At 64.3% G+C, this 17,536-nt stretch overlaps 1 protein-coding gene across 17 annotated transcripts in view; it reads left to right on the top strand.

The window, feature by feature from the left end:
- The first annotated feature begins 2,529 nt into the window (after positions 1-2,529).
- Positions 2,530-17,536, top strand: part of BRSK2 (BR serine/threonine kinase 2) — a 68,743-nt gene continuing 53,736 nt past the window's right edge. For 16 of the 17 annotated variants that reach the window (XR_006514998.2, XR_006515000.2, XR_006514999.2 and 13 more), the window contains exon 1: positions 2,717-2,946. Coding sequence is in view for 13 of the 17 variants with exons in the window: in XM_044749627.2 (XP_044605562.1) it covers positions 2,856-2,946 (91 nt within the window). In the remaining 4 variants the exon portion in view is untranslated. Of the gene's footprint in view, positions 2,947-17,536 lie in introns of all 17 variants that reach the window. The other variant, XM_044749620.2, reaches the window with a different exon arrangement.

The following is a 17,536-nucleotide window of genomic DNA, read 5'->3' on the forward strand; positions in this document are numbered from 1 at the left end:
TTTGTTAGACTCACTTGTTAGTTTGGGTAGCTGAGGACTTTCTACAGACAATTTCACCTGCGAATCAAGGTCATTTTACTTTTTCCTTCCCAATCATATAAAAGTATAAAGTAGAAGTTCTCCATGTTTTCCTTGCCTTATTACATTGGCCAAGTCCCCTACCACAGAGTGGAAGTAAAGTGGTGATAGCGGGCATTTTTGCCTCATTCCCACTCCGTCTTTTGCGACCAAGTGTGATGTCACTGTGGGGTTTGTACATTCCCTTTACCAGGATGCAGGAGCTCCCTTTCACTCCTAGTTTACTGAGGTGTTTTTTTAAAAATCGTGAACGGGCGCAGAATTTTGTCAAATGGGTTTTATTTTTTTCGTCTGTTGAAATGATCGTGTGGTTTTCTGTTTTAGACTGGTAACATGGTGAATTACCTCAATTGATCCTGGAATGTTAAACTCACCTTACTTTCCTGGAATAAGCCCTGCTTGGTTATATGCATTGTTCTTTTTATACATTGCTGGAATTGATCTGCTAATATACTGTTAAGGATCTTTGTGTCTGGGCTCATGAGGGATATTGGACTTTAGCTTTCTTTTCTTGTCGTGTCCTTGTCTGGATTTGGTACAGCGTTACAATGGTCTCATACAGGAGTCAGGAAGTGTTCCCTGCTCCTCTGTGTCCGCGAAAGTGCTGTGCAATGTCGGCGTTATTTCTCCCTCAAGTGTTTGGTGTCATCCTCCAGCCAGGCCTCCTGCCCGGACTTTCCTGCGTCAAGGCTAGCATTGGACCCGGCTGATGGAAGCCTGGCCATGAGGGCTTGTGCTCTTGACCCCCACAGAGATCGGGAGACAAGGCATTCTGTTGTGAACGTGTTGAGTTTGAGAATTTGTGCAACAGACACAGGAGAGGTGCAGGAGGGAGCCGGCCCCACAGCCCTGGAGCCAGGGCGAGGCTGGCAGTGGTGATTCAGGAATGGGCTTAGAGTGGACACAGTCACCTGGAGGACATGGAGAGGCGGGTAGAGGGGTCCCCCACGGAGCCCTGAGATATCTTGATGGATATGGGCTGCACGGACATGGAGAACACTGAGAAGTGGCCAGAGAGGGAAGAAAAGGCCCCAGGAGCCCAGGGGTGGGGCGGGAGTAGGGAAGTGGGAGTCTTGAGGCCAACAGTTTTAACTCAGCAACATCCAGATGAGAATGGCCACGAGGGCTAAACGCTACTGAAGGCACAAGAGAAATGACAAGTCCTGCAGGCTGGGGAGGCCCTGGTGACCGCGGGGGCACCCTTTCAGCAGAGTGAGTGTGGAGGTCATGTCCCCAGTAGGTGCCTCTCCTCCACCACCTGGGCTGGCCACCCCTCCTCTGCCTGCAGATGGCCCTCCCCCGTCTCTTGTGCACCCTCGACTGCAGACTCTAACCAGACCTCACTGCCAGAAAATATCTCTAGTCCAAGGTCCCAGAAGCTACTTAAATCCATCTATCCCCCCACCCGCCCCAGCCTGGAGCTGAGCGCCTGTCTGCGGTGGTCTGTTTCATGCTGGGGTTCCCCACAGGCAGGGCCCTGAATGGCCTTGAGCAGCTTTTGAGACCCCAGCACCTAAAGACCCTTAATCCATAACCTTTAACGAGATGAGTGGGATGCAATGGGCGGGGGGACACGCAAGGGCCGAGGGCGGCATGCAGTTGTTTCGAGGCTGTGTCCTGCCTGAGCTCAGACAGGGGAGAAGGAAACGCGACCAGGCCCTCCCGGTGGGCGTTCCTGAGCGCGCACAGCCCGCCCCAGGGTGGCAGGGCAGGGCTCACACGGAGCGGAGTGAGGGCCTTGCGGCCGGAGCGCAGCGCAGACCCCGAAGGTGACGAGGGTCACCTGCCTCTGGTGACGACCTCTCAGCAGGTGAGACCTGGCTCCGGGAGCTCGCAGCCCAGCCGCGTGCGGGAGCGCAGGGGCTCGTGGCCGCCCCCCGGGGTCTGGGCCCGTGCCGGCCGCACGTGTCCCACCCGCGCCCCGCACCCCTGCCAGAGGAGCGCGGGGCCGGCCCTCCGCCCCTCTCCAGTGACCTCGCGGAGCAGCCCCCCCACGGGAGTCCGCGTGAGGCCGGCCGCCGGGTGAGCGCCGTGACCCGCGGGGGACGCCCCGGACACCCGCCGGAGGAGGGAGCGTCCAGTACGGTCCAGAACGGCAGGGTCACGCTCGGCCACGCGCCCGCAGCGCCGCCGCCCGGCCCCGCCCGGCCCCGCCCGGCCCCGCCCGGCCTCGCCCCGAGCCCGCCCCGCCCGGCCCCGCCTCCCCGAGTCCAGCTCCCCCCAGCGCTCGCCGCCAAGGGGCGGAGAGTTGGGGGTGGGTGGGTGGGTGGCAGGGCGGGCGCCGCTGATTGGTGTTTGCTGCTGATTGGCTGGCACGGGAGCCACTCGCCGCCACCGCCGCTGTCGGCTGCGCTCGTTCGGGCTCGGCTCGACTCGGCTCGGCTCGGCTGCGCTCGTTCGGGCTCGGCTCGGCTCGGCTCGGCTTGGCGGCCCGGCTCGGCTCAGCAGCTCGGCTCGGCTCGGCTGCGCGGCCGCGGACGGACGGGCGGCGTGCGCGGGGGGCGCGGGGCGCGGGCCTCGGCGGCGGCGGCGGCGGCGGAAGCCTGGTCCCCCGCCCGCCGGTCGTCTCCAGAGGCGGAGGCAGCGCCGCGGGCCGGGCCGCAGCGAGCAGAGCGGGCGCGGGGGGCGGCGGCGCGGGGGAGGCGCGGGGGGCGCGGAGCCCGGAGCCGCCGACCCGGGCCAGCGGCGGGCGGACGGACGGACGGACGCGGACGCGCGGCCCCTCCCTGCCGCCGCCGCCCGCCGGGGCGCCCACCCTGCCGGCGCGGCCCGGAGCGATGACATCGACGGGGAAGGACGGCGGGGCGCAGCACGCGCAGTATGTGGGGCCCTACCGGCTGGAGAAGACGCTGGGCAAGGGGCAGACAGGTGCGCGGGCCGGGGACGCGGGGGCGCGGGACACCGAGGAGGCCGGGCGCAGGGGCGCGGGGACACGGAGGGGACACGAGGGGACCGGGGTGCAGGGGAGGGCCGGGCGTCCGGGCCCGCCCGGGAGGCCGTGCCGACGGCGCGCCGAGCCGGCCCGGGGGGAGCTGCCCGAGCGGGGGCTGCGGGACCGGCAACGGCTCCGGCCGGCGGCGCGAACAATGGGCGGCCGGGGCCGGGTGTCATCGCGGGGCCCCCAGGCCCCGCGGCTGCGGTCGCCGGGCGCGGCCCAAGGACACGGGCGCGGACGGGGGCGCACGGCCCGGCCCGGCCAGCGCCCCTCGGCCCCGGTGCAGGTGCATTGTGCGCCTGGGCGCCGGGGCCCATTGTGCCGCGGAGGAGGGGGCCGAGCGGCGCCCATCTGCCGTCTGCCGCGGCCGCGCTAATAGGCGTGCTGCCCGAGCAGCTGCGCCCCGGGCCGCGCGCCCCCGGCCGCGACCCCCAGCTCCCGGCGGCTGGCGAGCAGGGAGGCCGCCTCACAGGTTTGCGAGCCCCCCGGGCCACCCTGACCGGGCCGAGACCTCTCTCCACCGTGGGAGTGGGAGAGCGGCTGGGCCGCTCAGAGGGCTGGACAGCGCCTTTCTCTCCTCCGGCCTCTGCTCGGAATGTCTGCGACACTGCACTCCCCCGGGGGCGGGAGAGGGAGGCTGGTACTGGGCCCGGCCGCGGATCCCAGGCCACGGCGGATCTCAGGCGGTGGATCCCAGATCGGCCTACGCCTACGGGAGGAGGGGGCTTCCTGGCTCGTCTTGGTTGTCTTTCCGGTGATCAGGTTAGGCGACAGCCCAGTGGCCAGTCCCCTTATCTGGCCGGGCAGGCGTTCTCAGAGTGGCTTTGTGGGAGGCTGGGCTCAGCCATTTTCTTTCTTCTCTCAGGATGGGCCTTTCCTGGCAGCCCCGAGGTCCAGTTGGCACTGACTGCTCTCCCTGCTTCTCTGGGAAGTTCTTAGACCTGGAGCAGGCAGAGGAGCCGAGGAGGGGAGGAGTAGGGTGCGGCAGGGCTGGGCCCACTGCGCTGGTGCAGGGTGAGGGCCAGGAGGGGGCTGCTCTGGCCGGGGATGCTGCAGCCCTCCTCAAGCCCCCCCCCCCCCCCCCCCGGCGTGGCCTGGAGGTGGAGCCCAGAGGTGGTGTTTGGGTAGAAAGTGGGCCAGGGCCCGGCCTCTCCGGGGAGGGCAGCGGCTGTGATGTAACTAAGGCAGAGAGCATGAAGGTGTCTGCGGTGGTGGAGCTCCCCCCCTCCCACTCTGGGTAGACAGCCCCGGTGCCAACAGCTGAGGCCCCGAGGGGCCCCTGGCAGTAGGGCAGTGCCATTGGGAGTGGGGGTGGCTTGGTCCCAGGTTCGAGGAGGAGGTGGCAGACAGCCGGTGTTCAACTGACTTCAAAATACACATGTGTCTTGGGAGGAACAACTGTAGTTGGTGAATCCTCAGAGGGGGAGGGGCCTGGGGCAGCAGAATGCGGGAGGCAGTGAAATAATCTAATTATCGTCCCAATAAAATGTTATTATAAGGAAACATCAGTGTGTAAGTGATGACAGCAATGAATTATATGCAGCTCTGTGTGCCAGTCTCCGTGGGTAGGGGCTGGTCTCCGTCCTGTTCATTGAGTTATACTGTCGTACGGTTAATTACAGGAGGTTTCCACTGTAATTAACAGTAATGAATAAAAAGGATGTGCCGTGTGTGTGTGTGTCAACAAGATGCTGCCACGTGATATTTAGACAACAGCAGCTCTGAGTGCGCACAAACCAGCAGCCTCTCTCCTCCGGCCCCTCTCCCCTTTGAGTGGAATTGGCTCTTGGTCTAGTTGAGGTCCCCTCCTTGGGGATCTGTCCTCCTATGTTCCTTCTGGCCTCATTGAGTGCTTCGAGCTGCCACACGAGATTCTGAAGATTCCGATGGTGGGAGCACCTGCTTCCCAGGATGGCTGGGGAGGAGGCCGTCCTGATGGCACTCGTCTCTCTGTCCCTACTTTTGAAGGATCATCTGGAGTTTGGTGGCCTTGTGGGACTTCTGGGTGTGTGTGTCCCAGGCCTGGCCACTCGGTTTGCTGGCTAGTCTTCGGCACCAAATGCCAAGAGAGTTGCAATTTCCCAGGCCTGTCCTTTCGCTCCAGAGATAAACGTCTGGCCTTATCTGGGGGCCAGGCTTTCTGCCAGGAGACCTTGGTGGAAGAACGTACGGCTGAATTTCTGTGCGCGACCTCCCTCCCTGGACATCCTGTCCTGCTGGTGAGCCTGGGGTGTGGTGGGGCCACATGATTGGCACCTAAGTCCAGCCCAGCTCTCCTCATCTCCTGGGTAATAGTTCATCTCCGTCCTCCCTGCTCTTCTTCGCTTGTACTCTGCCCAAGTCCTGTGCAGTGGAACCTGCAGTTGGGAGGGAGACCTCCAGGCGGCTGGGTGGTTGCAGCTGGGCCCACATCTGTCTGACCTGGGCACCCTGGTCACTGGGGCCCAAGCCAGGGCCTTTTGGAAGGGGGGACCCCTGCTCTGCCCCAAAATGCTGCCTTTGGGGCATCAGATGCGGGGTGGGGGCTGCTGCCAGGTGTGGAGTGCAGGTGTGGGCAGAGTCGGCTGGCCGCCTCCCTGGTGACTGGCAGTGTCCAGGTGACACTTTCTGCCGCATCTTTTCAGCGGCCAGTGGCTCTCTTTTGCTTGTGCTGCATCACGCTCAGCCAGCGGGTTCCGTCTCTCATGTTGGTGGGGGCTGGTGTGGCTGTGGTCACACAGCCATCTCCCTTCTGCCCGGGCATCTCCTCTGCACAGCTGTCCTCAGCGGCCTGGTGTCACCTCTGCAGGCAACCCCGGGAGGGCCTCTGCCCTGGCTGCGAGTGGTTTCTGGTCGAGGGATGGGGCCTTCAGGGCCTGCTGGTGGGAGGGTGTCACTGTGCAGGGTGGAGTCCACTGCCAAGGCTCTGGCCTCTTCCTGATCTTGGAGAGGCTTCTTCCTTGGGGGGCGGGTGTCACCCCCGGCGGGTCCAGGCAGGGCAGGAGGGGTGTTGCAAAGGCTGTGTGGCCTTCATCCTTCCAGCCCCCTTAGGAAACAGCAGGGCACAGACCTGCCCAAACCAGAGCACAGCAAGCCTGGGTGGGATTCAGCTCCTGGAGGCCAGGAGGACCCCCTGGGGGGAAGGAGGATGCCCAGAGGGGAGGGGGAGGACGGCAGGCTCTGTGAGCTGTTCTCGGAGCCAGGTCCACAGCGGGATGTGGAGCCAGCCCTTGGAAGCCTGTCATCCGGTGGGTGGGAGATGAGGGGAGGTGGCTGGGGTGGCGCTTTCAGGTGAGGAGTCGGTCAGGCTAAAGAGGGAAGAGGGGGGTTAGGGGGCCACCCTGCAGCTTATCTGGTGGGGCTCGCAGGCTGGGGGTGGGCCCAGGGAAGAACCTGAGCTGCTTGGCCAAGGGAGCTGGGCTCCCCCAGGTTCTCGAGGGACCTTTAGGAGGGTTAATGTGTGGTGCGAGCAGAGAGGAGTCCTGGGTTAAGGGGAGCCAGGGGGAGGTGGGAACACAGGTGAGAGAGGGCGGGACAGGTGAGCTGGGAGGAGAGACAGGTGAGAGAGGGAGAGACAGGTTAGCGGGGCCAGGGGGGACGTGGTGGAGGGAGAGTCTGGTGGACCCTGGGGTGACCACTGCCCAGAGCTGGAGGGAGCCCAGCTCAGAGCAGGATGGGCAGGCAGAGCCAGAGGCAGAGGTGGGAGGGGAGGGACCTGGGAGCTGGAACATGAAGTGGGTTTTAGAAAGTTGAGCGGAAGAAGGCAGTCTGTGCGCCAGCAGTGGCCACTGTGTTGGCCCTGGAGATGGGGAGGGGGCTGGCCGAGGAGCCGCTGGGGCTGCCAGAGGGGAGAAGGAGTGAGCCTTCCTGCGTGGGTAGAGGTGCTGGGCTTTGGGCAAGGTGCGAAGGTGGACAGCGCAGAGTGGCCACGTGTGGGCTGCTTGTCTGTCTGCTGGTCAGGGCCACCAGCGGGCCGCATCAGCCCTTGCTGTGAGTCCAGAGCCTCCGCACTGTGTGCAGCAGGCCGCCTCTGTCTGTCTAGCCCGTTTTACAGGCGAGGAAACAGGCTCAGAACCCAGAGGTTTGGTCCAGGGCAGCAGCTCCCTGGGGACAGAGGGAGAGCCACAGCCTGCTCCCTGCAGGGGGCTTGGTCTAAAAGTTCCAAGTAGTAGGATCCTATTCTCAGTCACTTGTACGCAGAGCTCTGGGGAGTGTGGGGGGCCCCCTCCCGTCTCCCCAACCCCTGTGGAGTGGTTGGAAAGGCCTGTGTGGTGTTGCTCGGCACCCCACCAGTGACTGAGCAGGACAGACGCTGCTCCAGTCCCCCTCTCGCGCAGACCCTCCCTCAGGAAGCCCCTCTGTGGGGCTGTCGACAAGGGCAGCTCCAAGTAGAGGTTGCTGGGTAATGGGGGTCATGCCCTGGAGGTCAGGCAGTTTCCTGCAGGTAGGGATGGAAGGGACCTGGGGGTGGGCAGAGCCCTAGGACCCCGGTCCCAGAGTCCCCTGCCCACGGTGGCCTGCCGTGGCTCTGAACACCTCCGAGTTTTCCCGAGTCCCGCCTGCCTTACCACTGGCAGCGGCGACAGGCTCTGCAGGAACCGGGAGCTGATTGTACCAGGAAGGGCAGGCCAGGCACAGGGCTCAGCAGGGGCTGAAGTGCAAGGTGAGAAATGGTCTTTGCAGAAGCGAGTGCTTCCCGGGCGTGGCTCTGGCTGGGGGTTTGTCTACATTGTGGGTGTTCCACAGGAAGCATTACGGCCTGGCAGCCCCTCACCCCCAGGGCTCCCAGCATCATGCAGGAACAGCAAGTCATCTGTGGCTTGGCTTCTGCCCTGCCATGTGCCAGGGTGCAGAGTTGTCTCTAGAACCATCTGGGAGCGGGGTGCTCCCAGCTGCTTGTGCAGAGGCAAGGCCAGAGCTTGCCCTCACTTCCCGTGACAAGCTTGGCTGACACTGGCCACAGCCCCCAGGCCCTGAGGGGACTCTGTTTCTAACAAATCCTCACACAGCTCTGTAGGTGAAGGCTGCTGGACAGATGACCAATCTGGACTGTGCTCGGGGCAGAGAAGCAGAGGGGCCATGACCTCCAAGGGGCCCTAGGTCTTGCCCCACCCCTGTCCTCCCTGGTGGCCAGGAGCATCCTGATCCCCACTGGAGGCTGATGGGCTTGGCCGTGCGCATGGGGCATGTGTGGCCTGGGGCCTCCAGGGCTGGCCCTCTCTGCACCCCTGCCTCCTGCCCCTTCCTGACCAGCCATCTCAAAGACTGAGTGGGACAGTGAGCACTGTGCTGTAGGACGCTAGGGTCCCCTGCTCCCACCAGCAGCTAGCCATCACTGGCCGAGGCCTGCTCCTGGACGTGGGCCTGAGCCAGTGTGTGCCTTCCCCGCTTCTCTGCACCTTTCTCGCGCTGTTTCTTTCCCTGGTTTTCACCTCTGGCATTTGTCTGTGGGGTGACCGCTGAGCCTCACGTTGAGGAGAGAGGGAGGTCAAGGAGGAGGGGAGGATTTCGGAGGCAGGTGTGGGCCAGACGGCAGCACCGTCCACATCCTCTGCCTGAGCACGAGCCCTGCTCCATGCTTGGTGCCTTCTGTGTGCCTGGAGCAGACAGACAGGCCCTCCCAGGGCCGAGGCCGGATGCTGAGGAGGCCCGAGTTGGCCACGCTGCCCGTGTCCGTGCACACTGTTGGAGGATCCATGGCTGGTGCTCTCCAGGAGTGATTAGGGCCAACTTCGAGGTCACCCAGTGCTCTAGTTTGGAGAGCACTTGTGCCTTTGAGGCCACCAGACACAGAACCAGCTTCTTTGGGGACTGGGGAGGGTCAGGCTGCCCTGGGGTCCGCCGCCCGGCTGGGTGGCAGTGTCCAGAGAGGAGGTGGCCAGGCACTGTGTCTGCTGACCGCCGCACCTACTGGTATGGGCTCTGCCAGTGGTGTCCCCTGTGGTGGACAGTGTTCCGCAGTCTGGCTCCTTGGAAGGGGGCGCTGGCGGTCTCCAGGACCTGTTGCCACACGTGAGTGAGTGTATGGGGCGACATGCATTTCCAGCCCTTGTGGCGGGAGAAGGGCCTCGCTGTCCGCCTGTGGCCCCAAGTTCTCCCTGCCTGGGCTTGCCTCTCTGGCCACACAACCAGGGCCCATAGCTCTGTGGTGCCTTGGAGCCTCCTGGGGCAGTTCTGTGCTGCTGGTCCTGGAGGCTTAGACCGGGGACAGCCCGCCAGGCCCCGTACTCAGTAGCTAAGGGATTGGACCCTCAGGTCCTCATCTCTAGGGCGGGCCTTCCCCAGCTTCCATGGGGCTCTGGCATCTGGGAACAGTTGGGGGCAGATCTGCACGGGGTCCGGGGAGGACAGCAGGCCAGCATCTGTCAGACTGTCAGGTCCATCTGGGGTCTCAGCAGGGGAGAGGGACCCCTCGTTCCTCGGGGTTGGTGGTCTCTAGTGCTGCCCTGGACTCTGCAGGAAGCCCTCTCAGATGTGGAGAGAGCTGGCGTCTCCTGACAGTGGCTGCGATGGAGCCCGCCCCAGTGCCAGGCCTGGTCAGCTCCACTGGTAGACAGGCCACACAGCACTGGGTGGCAGGCCCAGGGAGGGCTTCCGTGAACCTGGCCCAAAGCCCCGGGTCCTGGCCAGGGATGACCGAGCTGTTCCCAGGCCCATCCGGAGCCTTGCCCCAGGGGTGCTGGCTGGCCAAGTGGGGCTGCCCCAGGCCAGCTGCCTTGGCCTTGGGACAGATGGAGGCGCGGCCGGGGCAGAGGCCGCAGGGACAAAGCAGGGATTGTGTGGGCCCTGAGAGGCAGCCTGGGCCTTGTTCCGCAGCCTCTGAGGGGCCAGTGTTCTGGAGGCGGGCAGCTGGGAGCCCTGCAGGCCAGTGCTCCGCAGGCGCGGCTCAAGAGAGCGGCCCTTTGCTTCCTGCTCATCCTGCGTTTCTCCATGAGGCCCAGGGGCCTGTGGCTGTGCCCTGGCGTGGCAGCGCCTTTGGGTGGATTGTAAGAGTCTCAAAGGTCCATGCGTGAAGAGCACTGCCCAGCCTCCTGGGGACATCCACTATGGCTGGGGGGGCAGCCCGTGAGGACAGAGCCACTTCTCTGGGTGGAGCTGCATCCTCAACTGCGCAGGGGCCTGGGGCTGGTTGCCCCGCCTGAGCCTCCTGCATGCCCTGCCCGTGGGTCTGGCTGAGGGTGAACTGAAGATTCCGGGGCCTCGTGTTTCTGGGCTGGGAGGGGGAGGGCTCCTGGGAGCAGGGCTCATGGCTGGCTGTGGTGACGGAGGTGCCCCAGGGCACCCGTGACACTGCCACCCACTGTGGGCTCAGGCTGGGCCTGAGGGTCCTGGAGGGCAGGGCTGGCCTCCCTTGCCCCAGGGCAGAGGTGGGAGGGCAGCCTCGATGGCAGCCTGCGTGGCCTGAGTGACGTAGCTGGGGGCTGGGGACACGTCAGGCTGCTGCTCCATCTCAAGGCCGTGGGCGGTTTGTGGGGGCCGCGGGAGGCTGCCCGGCCAGGAATGTGGCATCTGTGAGGGGTGGCTTGGCTGGGGTGCCCCGGGTGACTCCAGAGTTGCTGAGCAGCCACTGGCTTGGGCCAAGGACCAGGATGGGAGGGGGCCGGGGAGGCAGTGCCTGGTGTGTCCCATGTGCTGGGGGGCCAGCCGCCTGGGAACCTGACGGGTCCATCCTTGTGACTGGCTTCCGCCTGGACTGCCACAGGCCATGAGGTCAGAGTAGGGGTGATGCTGGGATGCTAGCTGGGGTGGCCTGGTTGGGGGCTCAGCTGGGCCCTGGTTGGCTGTTTCCCTGGGCAGGAGATGTCTCAGGTGGGCCCAAGCTGAGACAGGAAAGTAGCTGGCCAGAGGAGGTCACTGGGCAGGGCAAGGCACTTAACGCTCATCCTGTCTGAAACGTGGGGTCCAGCATCAGATTGGACTCATGTGTCCAGCTTCCTTGGGTGGTGACACTCGCTGCAAGCTGGAGGCGGGGGCATAGGTGGGCAGGAGCAGTCCTGGGTCTGCAGAGACCAGGTGCTGCCCCCTCCCTGGGTGAGGAGCCACAGGCTCTGCTGGTCCTGCTCCCTGACTCCCTCCGCCCGTCTAGCCAAGGGCCTAGGCTGTAGCCTGGGTGGCCCCATTGGGCAGGTTTCCTTCCTGAAATGTAAGGGGCTGGCATTTGGCAGGTGCCCACAGGGTGCAGGGAGCCCCAGGGGGCGAGTGTGGCCTGATGCCTATGGTGAGGGCCTGGAACGCTGCAGCCGTCTCCGCTCTTCGGTGTGTGGCTGGGTGTGCGTGAGGGGCTCGGCATGCCCTAGGGCTATTCAGACGTGTGGAGTCCGCAGTCAGCCCCATGCAGTCAGGAAAGAGCTGGGCAGGCCGCCCTGTCCAGGCCTGCTCTGCTACCCCTGGGAGTCAGCCAGAGGGCACAGAGCATTTGTGACTGTCCAGGGTCTCTGGGGTCAGCCTGTGTGCAGATCCTCCTGAGGCAGGGCCCCCACGGGGTGTTTGGTGAAGACCCAGACTGCTGTCAGATAGTCGTGTGTCTCCATGCCTCAGTTTCCCTGTTTCGGCTCTGGTGTGATGGGTGACACCACAAGGGAAGGTGCTTGTCGGGGCTGAGCAGGGGGCCTGGCATGGTTGCTGTGGCTAGGGTCACCCTTGGGTCGCATGTGGGCAGAGGTGCCTGAGAGTGGGCACGGCCTGTGCCTGGCCTGTCCGGGGAGCTGTGGGGAGGAGCAGGACAGATGGCCGTCGTGTGCACTCACCCCCTCGGCAGTGGGATTTTGTGGCGCTCTTGTTTGGGGGCGGCGAGTGGGGAGAGCAGATGGGGATTGCGAAGCCAGGCCAGGCCAGCTGCGCCAGGCTGAGGGGCCCTTGGGGGGGCACAGTCCTGGGGGCCTTGAGCTGGTGGCCGCCCTACCCCACAGGCTCTGGACTGGGGAGGGGCTCGTCCTGTCCCTTCCATCTGCACACGATGCCAGGTGCCCTGGATGCGGCCCTGCTCTGCCTGGGTCCCCGTGGGCTGACCTCTCCCGCCCAGCCTTCTGCTGTCTGGCCAGCAGCTTCCTTTGTCCTGGGGGCCCAGCTAGGGTGGGGCCCACGTTGGCTCCTGGAACTGCAGTTGGGGCGGTCGTGGGAACCAGTTTCTCGTTTTCCTCTCATACGGGCAGTCTCGGACATAGCAGTGGAGAGAAGAGTGCCCTGGGCCCTGCAAGCCAGCCCTAGGCTCAGTGACACATGGCCAGTTTCACTTCACTCCCTCACAACTTGCAGGCAAGTCCCAGACATCGTTTCCCTGGGCCCTGGGTGTGTCCTGGGCTGGGGGCTGCTCCCAGAGGCCCTCACCCTCGGTGTCTAACGTGGCAGGTTGGGTGGGCCTGGGGAATCTGCATTCTGAGCTCTCTAGTGATGCTGATGCTCGCGGGACCCCACTTGGACAGAGAACCGTGCATGGGGTAACCTGTCCCATCCCTCATTCCACCCCTGACCCTGGTGTGATGGCGGTGTGGGACTGGTTCTTCAGTCCATGGGTCCTCGTTGGTTGGTGCTGGTATGGGATGAGGCACAGCAAAATACAGATGTGGCCCTGCCTGGGGGCAGCGGGTCCGCTCATTCTGGAAGCTTCCCTGCATGTCTCATGCACAAGGGACTGTCGGGAGCTGGAACGAGAACCAGGCAGCCTGGGACCCCTGCACTGTCTTCCCAGGAGGGCCCCTCACTGGCCCATGCCAGCAGCCAGCAGCCGCCCTGCCCTCCCTTCCCCGAGTCCCCCACATCCTCCGGTGGTGGCCCATCTCTGGGGCATCTTCCTGGGGGGCACGTGGGGATGAGGCTGGGGCAGCTCTCTGGCCACACCCCAACCCAGAGGCGTTCAGGACTAGGAGAGACCCGTCCTATGCCCCGTTCCTGGGGCTGGGGATTGAGGGGCCTGAGTTGGTGCTCCAGCTGGGCTGGTCCCTCTTCCTGGGAAGGCCAGCGGCCTGTGGGCAGGGAGCTGTCCAGCGCGGCTGTGCTGAAGTCTGTAGCTTCTGCTCCCCATGTTAGCAGTTGGTCCTCAAGCCTCTGTTGTAGCTGGCTGGACCTGTGGGAAGGTCTAGGGATCTTTGCAAGTCTGCTCACCTGTCTCCTGGCTGTGGGACTTGGGTTCCGTGCTGACGAAGGGTGGGAGGTAGAAGCTGCCTGGTGCTGAACATGTTCCATGGCAGCTTGAGTCTCCAGCCCTAGCTGGCGGGCTCCTGGGGGAGACATCAGCTCCCAGTCCTTCCTTGGGCAGAAGGAACGGGTGGCCAGTTCTCCTGGGGCTGCCACTGACTCGCGGGGGGCCAGGGGAAGGCCAGGGCGCCACAGAGCTGTGAGCATGAGTGCCACTATCCTCCACAGCCACTGGCACCAGGGGGCCTTCTCTCACTCTGGGCTGATTCGAGGTGACTTCTCAGGGCAGCCACTGGCATCCCTCTGATGTTTGACTTGTGTCTTCGAGGTGACAGGAGCTGCTGCAGGAAACCCCCCATCTGGGCTCCCTCGGAGATGCCTGCCACCCCGGGTATGGGTGCTCCCCCCGAGTGTGCGTGCCCCCACGTGTGGGTGCTCCCTGGGTGTGTGTGCCCCTCCCCCCTGAGTGTGGTTGCCTCCCTGGGTGTGGGTTTCCCCAGGTGTGGGTGCCATTGGGGGCACAAGGCAGCCTAGGAGGCCTTGGCTACCTGGCCCCATGCTCTGGAGGCTGTCGGTGCATCATCAAGGTCCCCTGGGGTGGGATAGGCCGACTGTGAGGGGTCTGGTCCACCCCAGTCAGTTGTGTCCCCTGACTCACTCCTGGGTCCCCTTGTTTCAGGGGACCTGTGGCTGGAGGTGGGTGAAACACAGAAGTTCCTGCAGAATGCTGGGGTGTCTCAGTGGATGGCCTTAGCATGGCCAAGTGGGGAGGCAGCTGTGGGTTGGGCTCTGGGCTGTCACCTCTGAGTCAGAGGTCTGCCTGCCTGAGCTCCCACCTCAGGAGGACAGAGATGTGGATATGAAGGTGATGGGTGCTACTCTCCTGCTGTCCCCACCTTGGGCTGGCCCATGGAGCCCCTCACACACACACACGGAGAGTCCTCTGGAGCCTTGGAGTCTACACCCGCAGCCCCTCCCTGGCCCTGGGCAATGGGGGGAATTGGGCCTGGACTCGGAAAGCCAGGTCCCCAACCCAACCCCCCACCAAACCCCCCCACCCCAAACTGCCATCCTGGGCTAGCTAGTGGGGAGGCCAAGCGGGGATGACTGGAGACAGGAGCCATTTGGAAGGAGCGAGGCCTCAGCAGTAGAGGAGGGAATGTGTCCTGTTGCTGCCGGGGGGGGGGGGGGGGGGGGGCGGCTGCTGGGCTGGACAGAGGGCAAGGGTTAGATACTGGCTTATCTCTAGAGGCGGAGAGCTCGTCTGAGATTGGAGGTTTGCTGACTCTAAGCCCCAAATCCCAAGGGATTTATAACTAATCATAAAGTGGCACAGATAGGGCAGCCTCCAGCAGATGCCATGGGCGACGGAGGGCGTTTGCAGACGGACGTGGCTGTGTCAGCCTGGGTGGCAGGACGGATACGCTGGGGGCTTGGCAGGGGTCTGCTGGGTGCGCCCCGTCAGATTCACTTCTAGCATTGCTGCTGGCCCCACGGGGGCACGCGATGTCCTCAGCGTCCCCAGAGAGCTCAGCTGCTGTCCTTGGTGCTGCCCCACGGAGGCAGGGACAGGCCCACATCCGTGCCCCACCCCCGCCCCTGTCCCTCCACCTTGGGGTGCCCAGACCCGTGTCCCACAGCTCACCTTTGGGGTCAGCCAGCCACGGGGCCTCTGACATCTGTGTTGCGCTGTCCCCTCCACAGTATACACCCTCCTCCGGTGTCCGTGCACTGCCCTGGGGTTTGCAGGAGGGGAAAGTGGAGCCCAGCTGGGTCACTTGAGGGTCAGTGGTTGTCCCCACACCCAGAGACCCAGAGAGGTGGCTGCTCCCCACCCCAAACTACGTTGTCCCTGGTCCATGGGTCACCATGGGAACTATGTCTCTGTCAGGGCAACGCTGATGATGCCCCCAACACGACTGGGGGCAGATGACCACAGGGGAGTCAGACTCAAGGCCATGTCCAGGTGAGGGCCTGGGGGAGCAAGCCTGAGGCAGCCAGCACTCTGGGCCTCTGGAGATGCTCAGGGCCTGGCGGGGCCTGGGGGCCTGGGTCCCTGACCTCACAGCCTCACTCTGTCCCTTCCATCCAGGGGGTTGCAGCACCCGAGTCGCTCCAGTCGCGTGGCCTCTGGGCAACAGTCCCACTGTGCCTCAGGTGGCTCACGCAGGTCCCCTGCCACCTGCGGCCTGGCTGGCAGCCCTCTCGATGCTGCTGAGGGAGCTGCTGGTCTCCTGGCCAGTGGACCCGAGGGCCCCTCTTGGAAGCCAGCCGGACTCTGTCCTTACCTGGGCAGAGACTCAATGGGCAGCCAGGGCCTGGGGAGGCCAGCCCTGGGGCCTGTCTCCTAGTCCAGGCTGGGTCTGGGGCTCCAGCTTCCCGCCCCACACCCACTGCAGGAGCCCTGCCACTGAGCAGGAGCTGTTGTGTCCCTCAGCAGGACTGCAAAGTGCGGCAGTGGGCCTCTCTGCTGAGGGACGTCCTTGGCATCTCTGCAGCCGACCCTTCAGTGAGCTCTGTGAGAGTCCGTGGGGGACCCAGGCCAAGGGAGTGGCTGGCAGCCACAGGCATGCTCCCCAGCTATGTCTCAGCATCTCTGCGCTTTCTTGCTGGGCCTTGGGAATTCACCACTTGGGTGAGTCCTGCCGTCCTGGGGGGCTGCAGGCTGGCGCCCATCCCCCCTGGGCCACCTCTTCTCTTGGGCACCAAGTGACCTCTATCCTGCAGGAGCCAGCAGCCTCAGAAACAGCATGGGCTGCAAGGTGGAGCCACCAGTTCTGGGCGGGCACAGGGCAGGTGCTGATAGTGTTTGAGGAGCATGGGGCGTGCCTCTCCTCTCCCTGCCTGGGAGTCCTGGCCAGCCGGGCAAGAGCAGGACGATGGCAGGTTTCCTGGTGTGTGTGACCTCAGGACAGGTGGCCTCCCAGTGGCATTTGGGTACAGCACTTGATAAACCAGGCCTGTGCCCAGCAGGCCAGCGCTGACTGACCTGCTGGTTTCCAAGTGGAAAGGAGATGTGTGCGTGTTCTGAGCGCCTCCCTGCAGTGGGTGCTGGGGTGGGACAGGCTCCACGGCCTGGCTCTGGGCTCAGGGGCCAGGGGGTCTGGAGGTCAGGGCAGCAGCCCTGGGGACACGAGCAACAGGCCTGAGGTTGTGTGTTGGCAGGCGTGGCACCTCGGGGGGTGCTGCTCTGCATCCTGTCCGGACATACTCTTATCCTGGGACCTCGTGCTCATTCTCACCGTCTGGGCAGCAGGTCCCCGTGCCTGGCCCCTCTGGCTGCCAGTCGGAGTGCCAGCCCCGAGACGGGGGAGGCCAGCTCTGTGACTGTGGACAGCTCTGTGCGGGTGAGCCTGCTGGAAGCTGTGGGGGAGCTCGGGGACGGATGCTGAGGTGGGAGGATGGGGTGACGTGCGTGGCAAGCGGGTCTCTGTCTCTCTTCTCTCTCTGTCCTTCCAAGCAAGCTGCCCGCTGCCCACTAAGCAGGTTCTGTTATTACCCCACACTGCAGATTACGTCCACGGTGCCCTTCCGGGCCGGGCTCTCCCCTCACTTCCTGCTGGTGTCATTGGCAGGGTGTGAGGTCTGGCCGTCTGCCGTCTGGGGAGCAGATACCGCTGAGGACCCGGTAGGGTCCGGGTGCCCCCAGGGGGGTTGCTCTCGTCCACCCAGGGCCTGGGCTGCAGCCCAGCCTGGACTAAGCAGGGAGTGGCCCGCACGCTGGCACCCTGCCCTGCCCAGGGCCCCTGACTGGCGGAGCGGAGGGCTGGTCTCCTGGGGTGTGACTCTGGCCCCAGCGCCCCTGCCCCATGAGCTCCAGGGAGGGTGGGATACGAGACCCTCCTAATGGTTGGGGAAATCAAGTCAGCAGATAGTTTTTAAATGTGGATTATGTTTTTTTTAAATGCTAAATCCAAATGTGACAGAGTGCAGAGTGGCCAGTGGCCCCCACTCCCCTGCAGAGGCAGTCTCAGTTTCTCATTCTGTCCTGGTGGAAACCCCACATGGGAACAGGAGATCCCAGCCGCAGACCAGAGAGGGTTTGCCCGCTCTGCAGCGGTCTCTCTGCCCTCCTGTTCCTTCTTCCCCTAGCCCACTGGGCCGTGGGTGCCCACGTGGCTTCCAGCCGACCTAGGCAGCCTCCCAGTCGTGGTGGGCGAAGGGGCTGAGGGCGCCTGGGGGCCACAGACTGGTGGGCTCTGCCTTCCTCTGCTTGACCACCGGCCGGCTGGCAGATGCAGGAGCCTCGCCTCGTGTGGCTTCACTGTGTCCTGTGTGGGGGTGGAGGTGCAACCAGGTTGCTGGTGGTAGCTGGGAAGCAGGTAGGGATGGAGAGCACCTGGCCTCTGGAGTCTGGTCCGATGGCTCCTGCACCTTGGGATAGGGGCACTGTGGGGAGGCCTGGAGGCT

This window comes from Equus asinus, chromosome 17, assembly GCF_041296235.1.
Source record: "Equus asinus isolate D_3611 breed Donkey chromosome 17, EquAss-T2T_v2, whole genome shotgun sequence".
NCBI classification, from domain to species: Eukaryota; Metazoa; Chordata; class Mammalia; order Perissodactyla; family Equidae; genus Equus; species Equus asinus.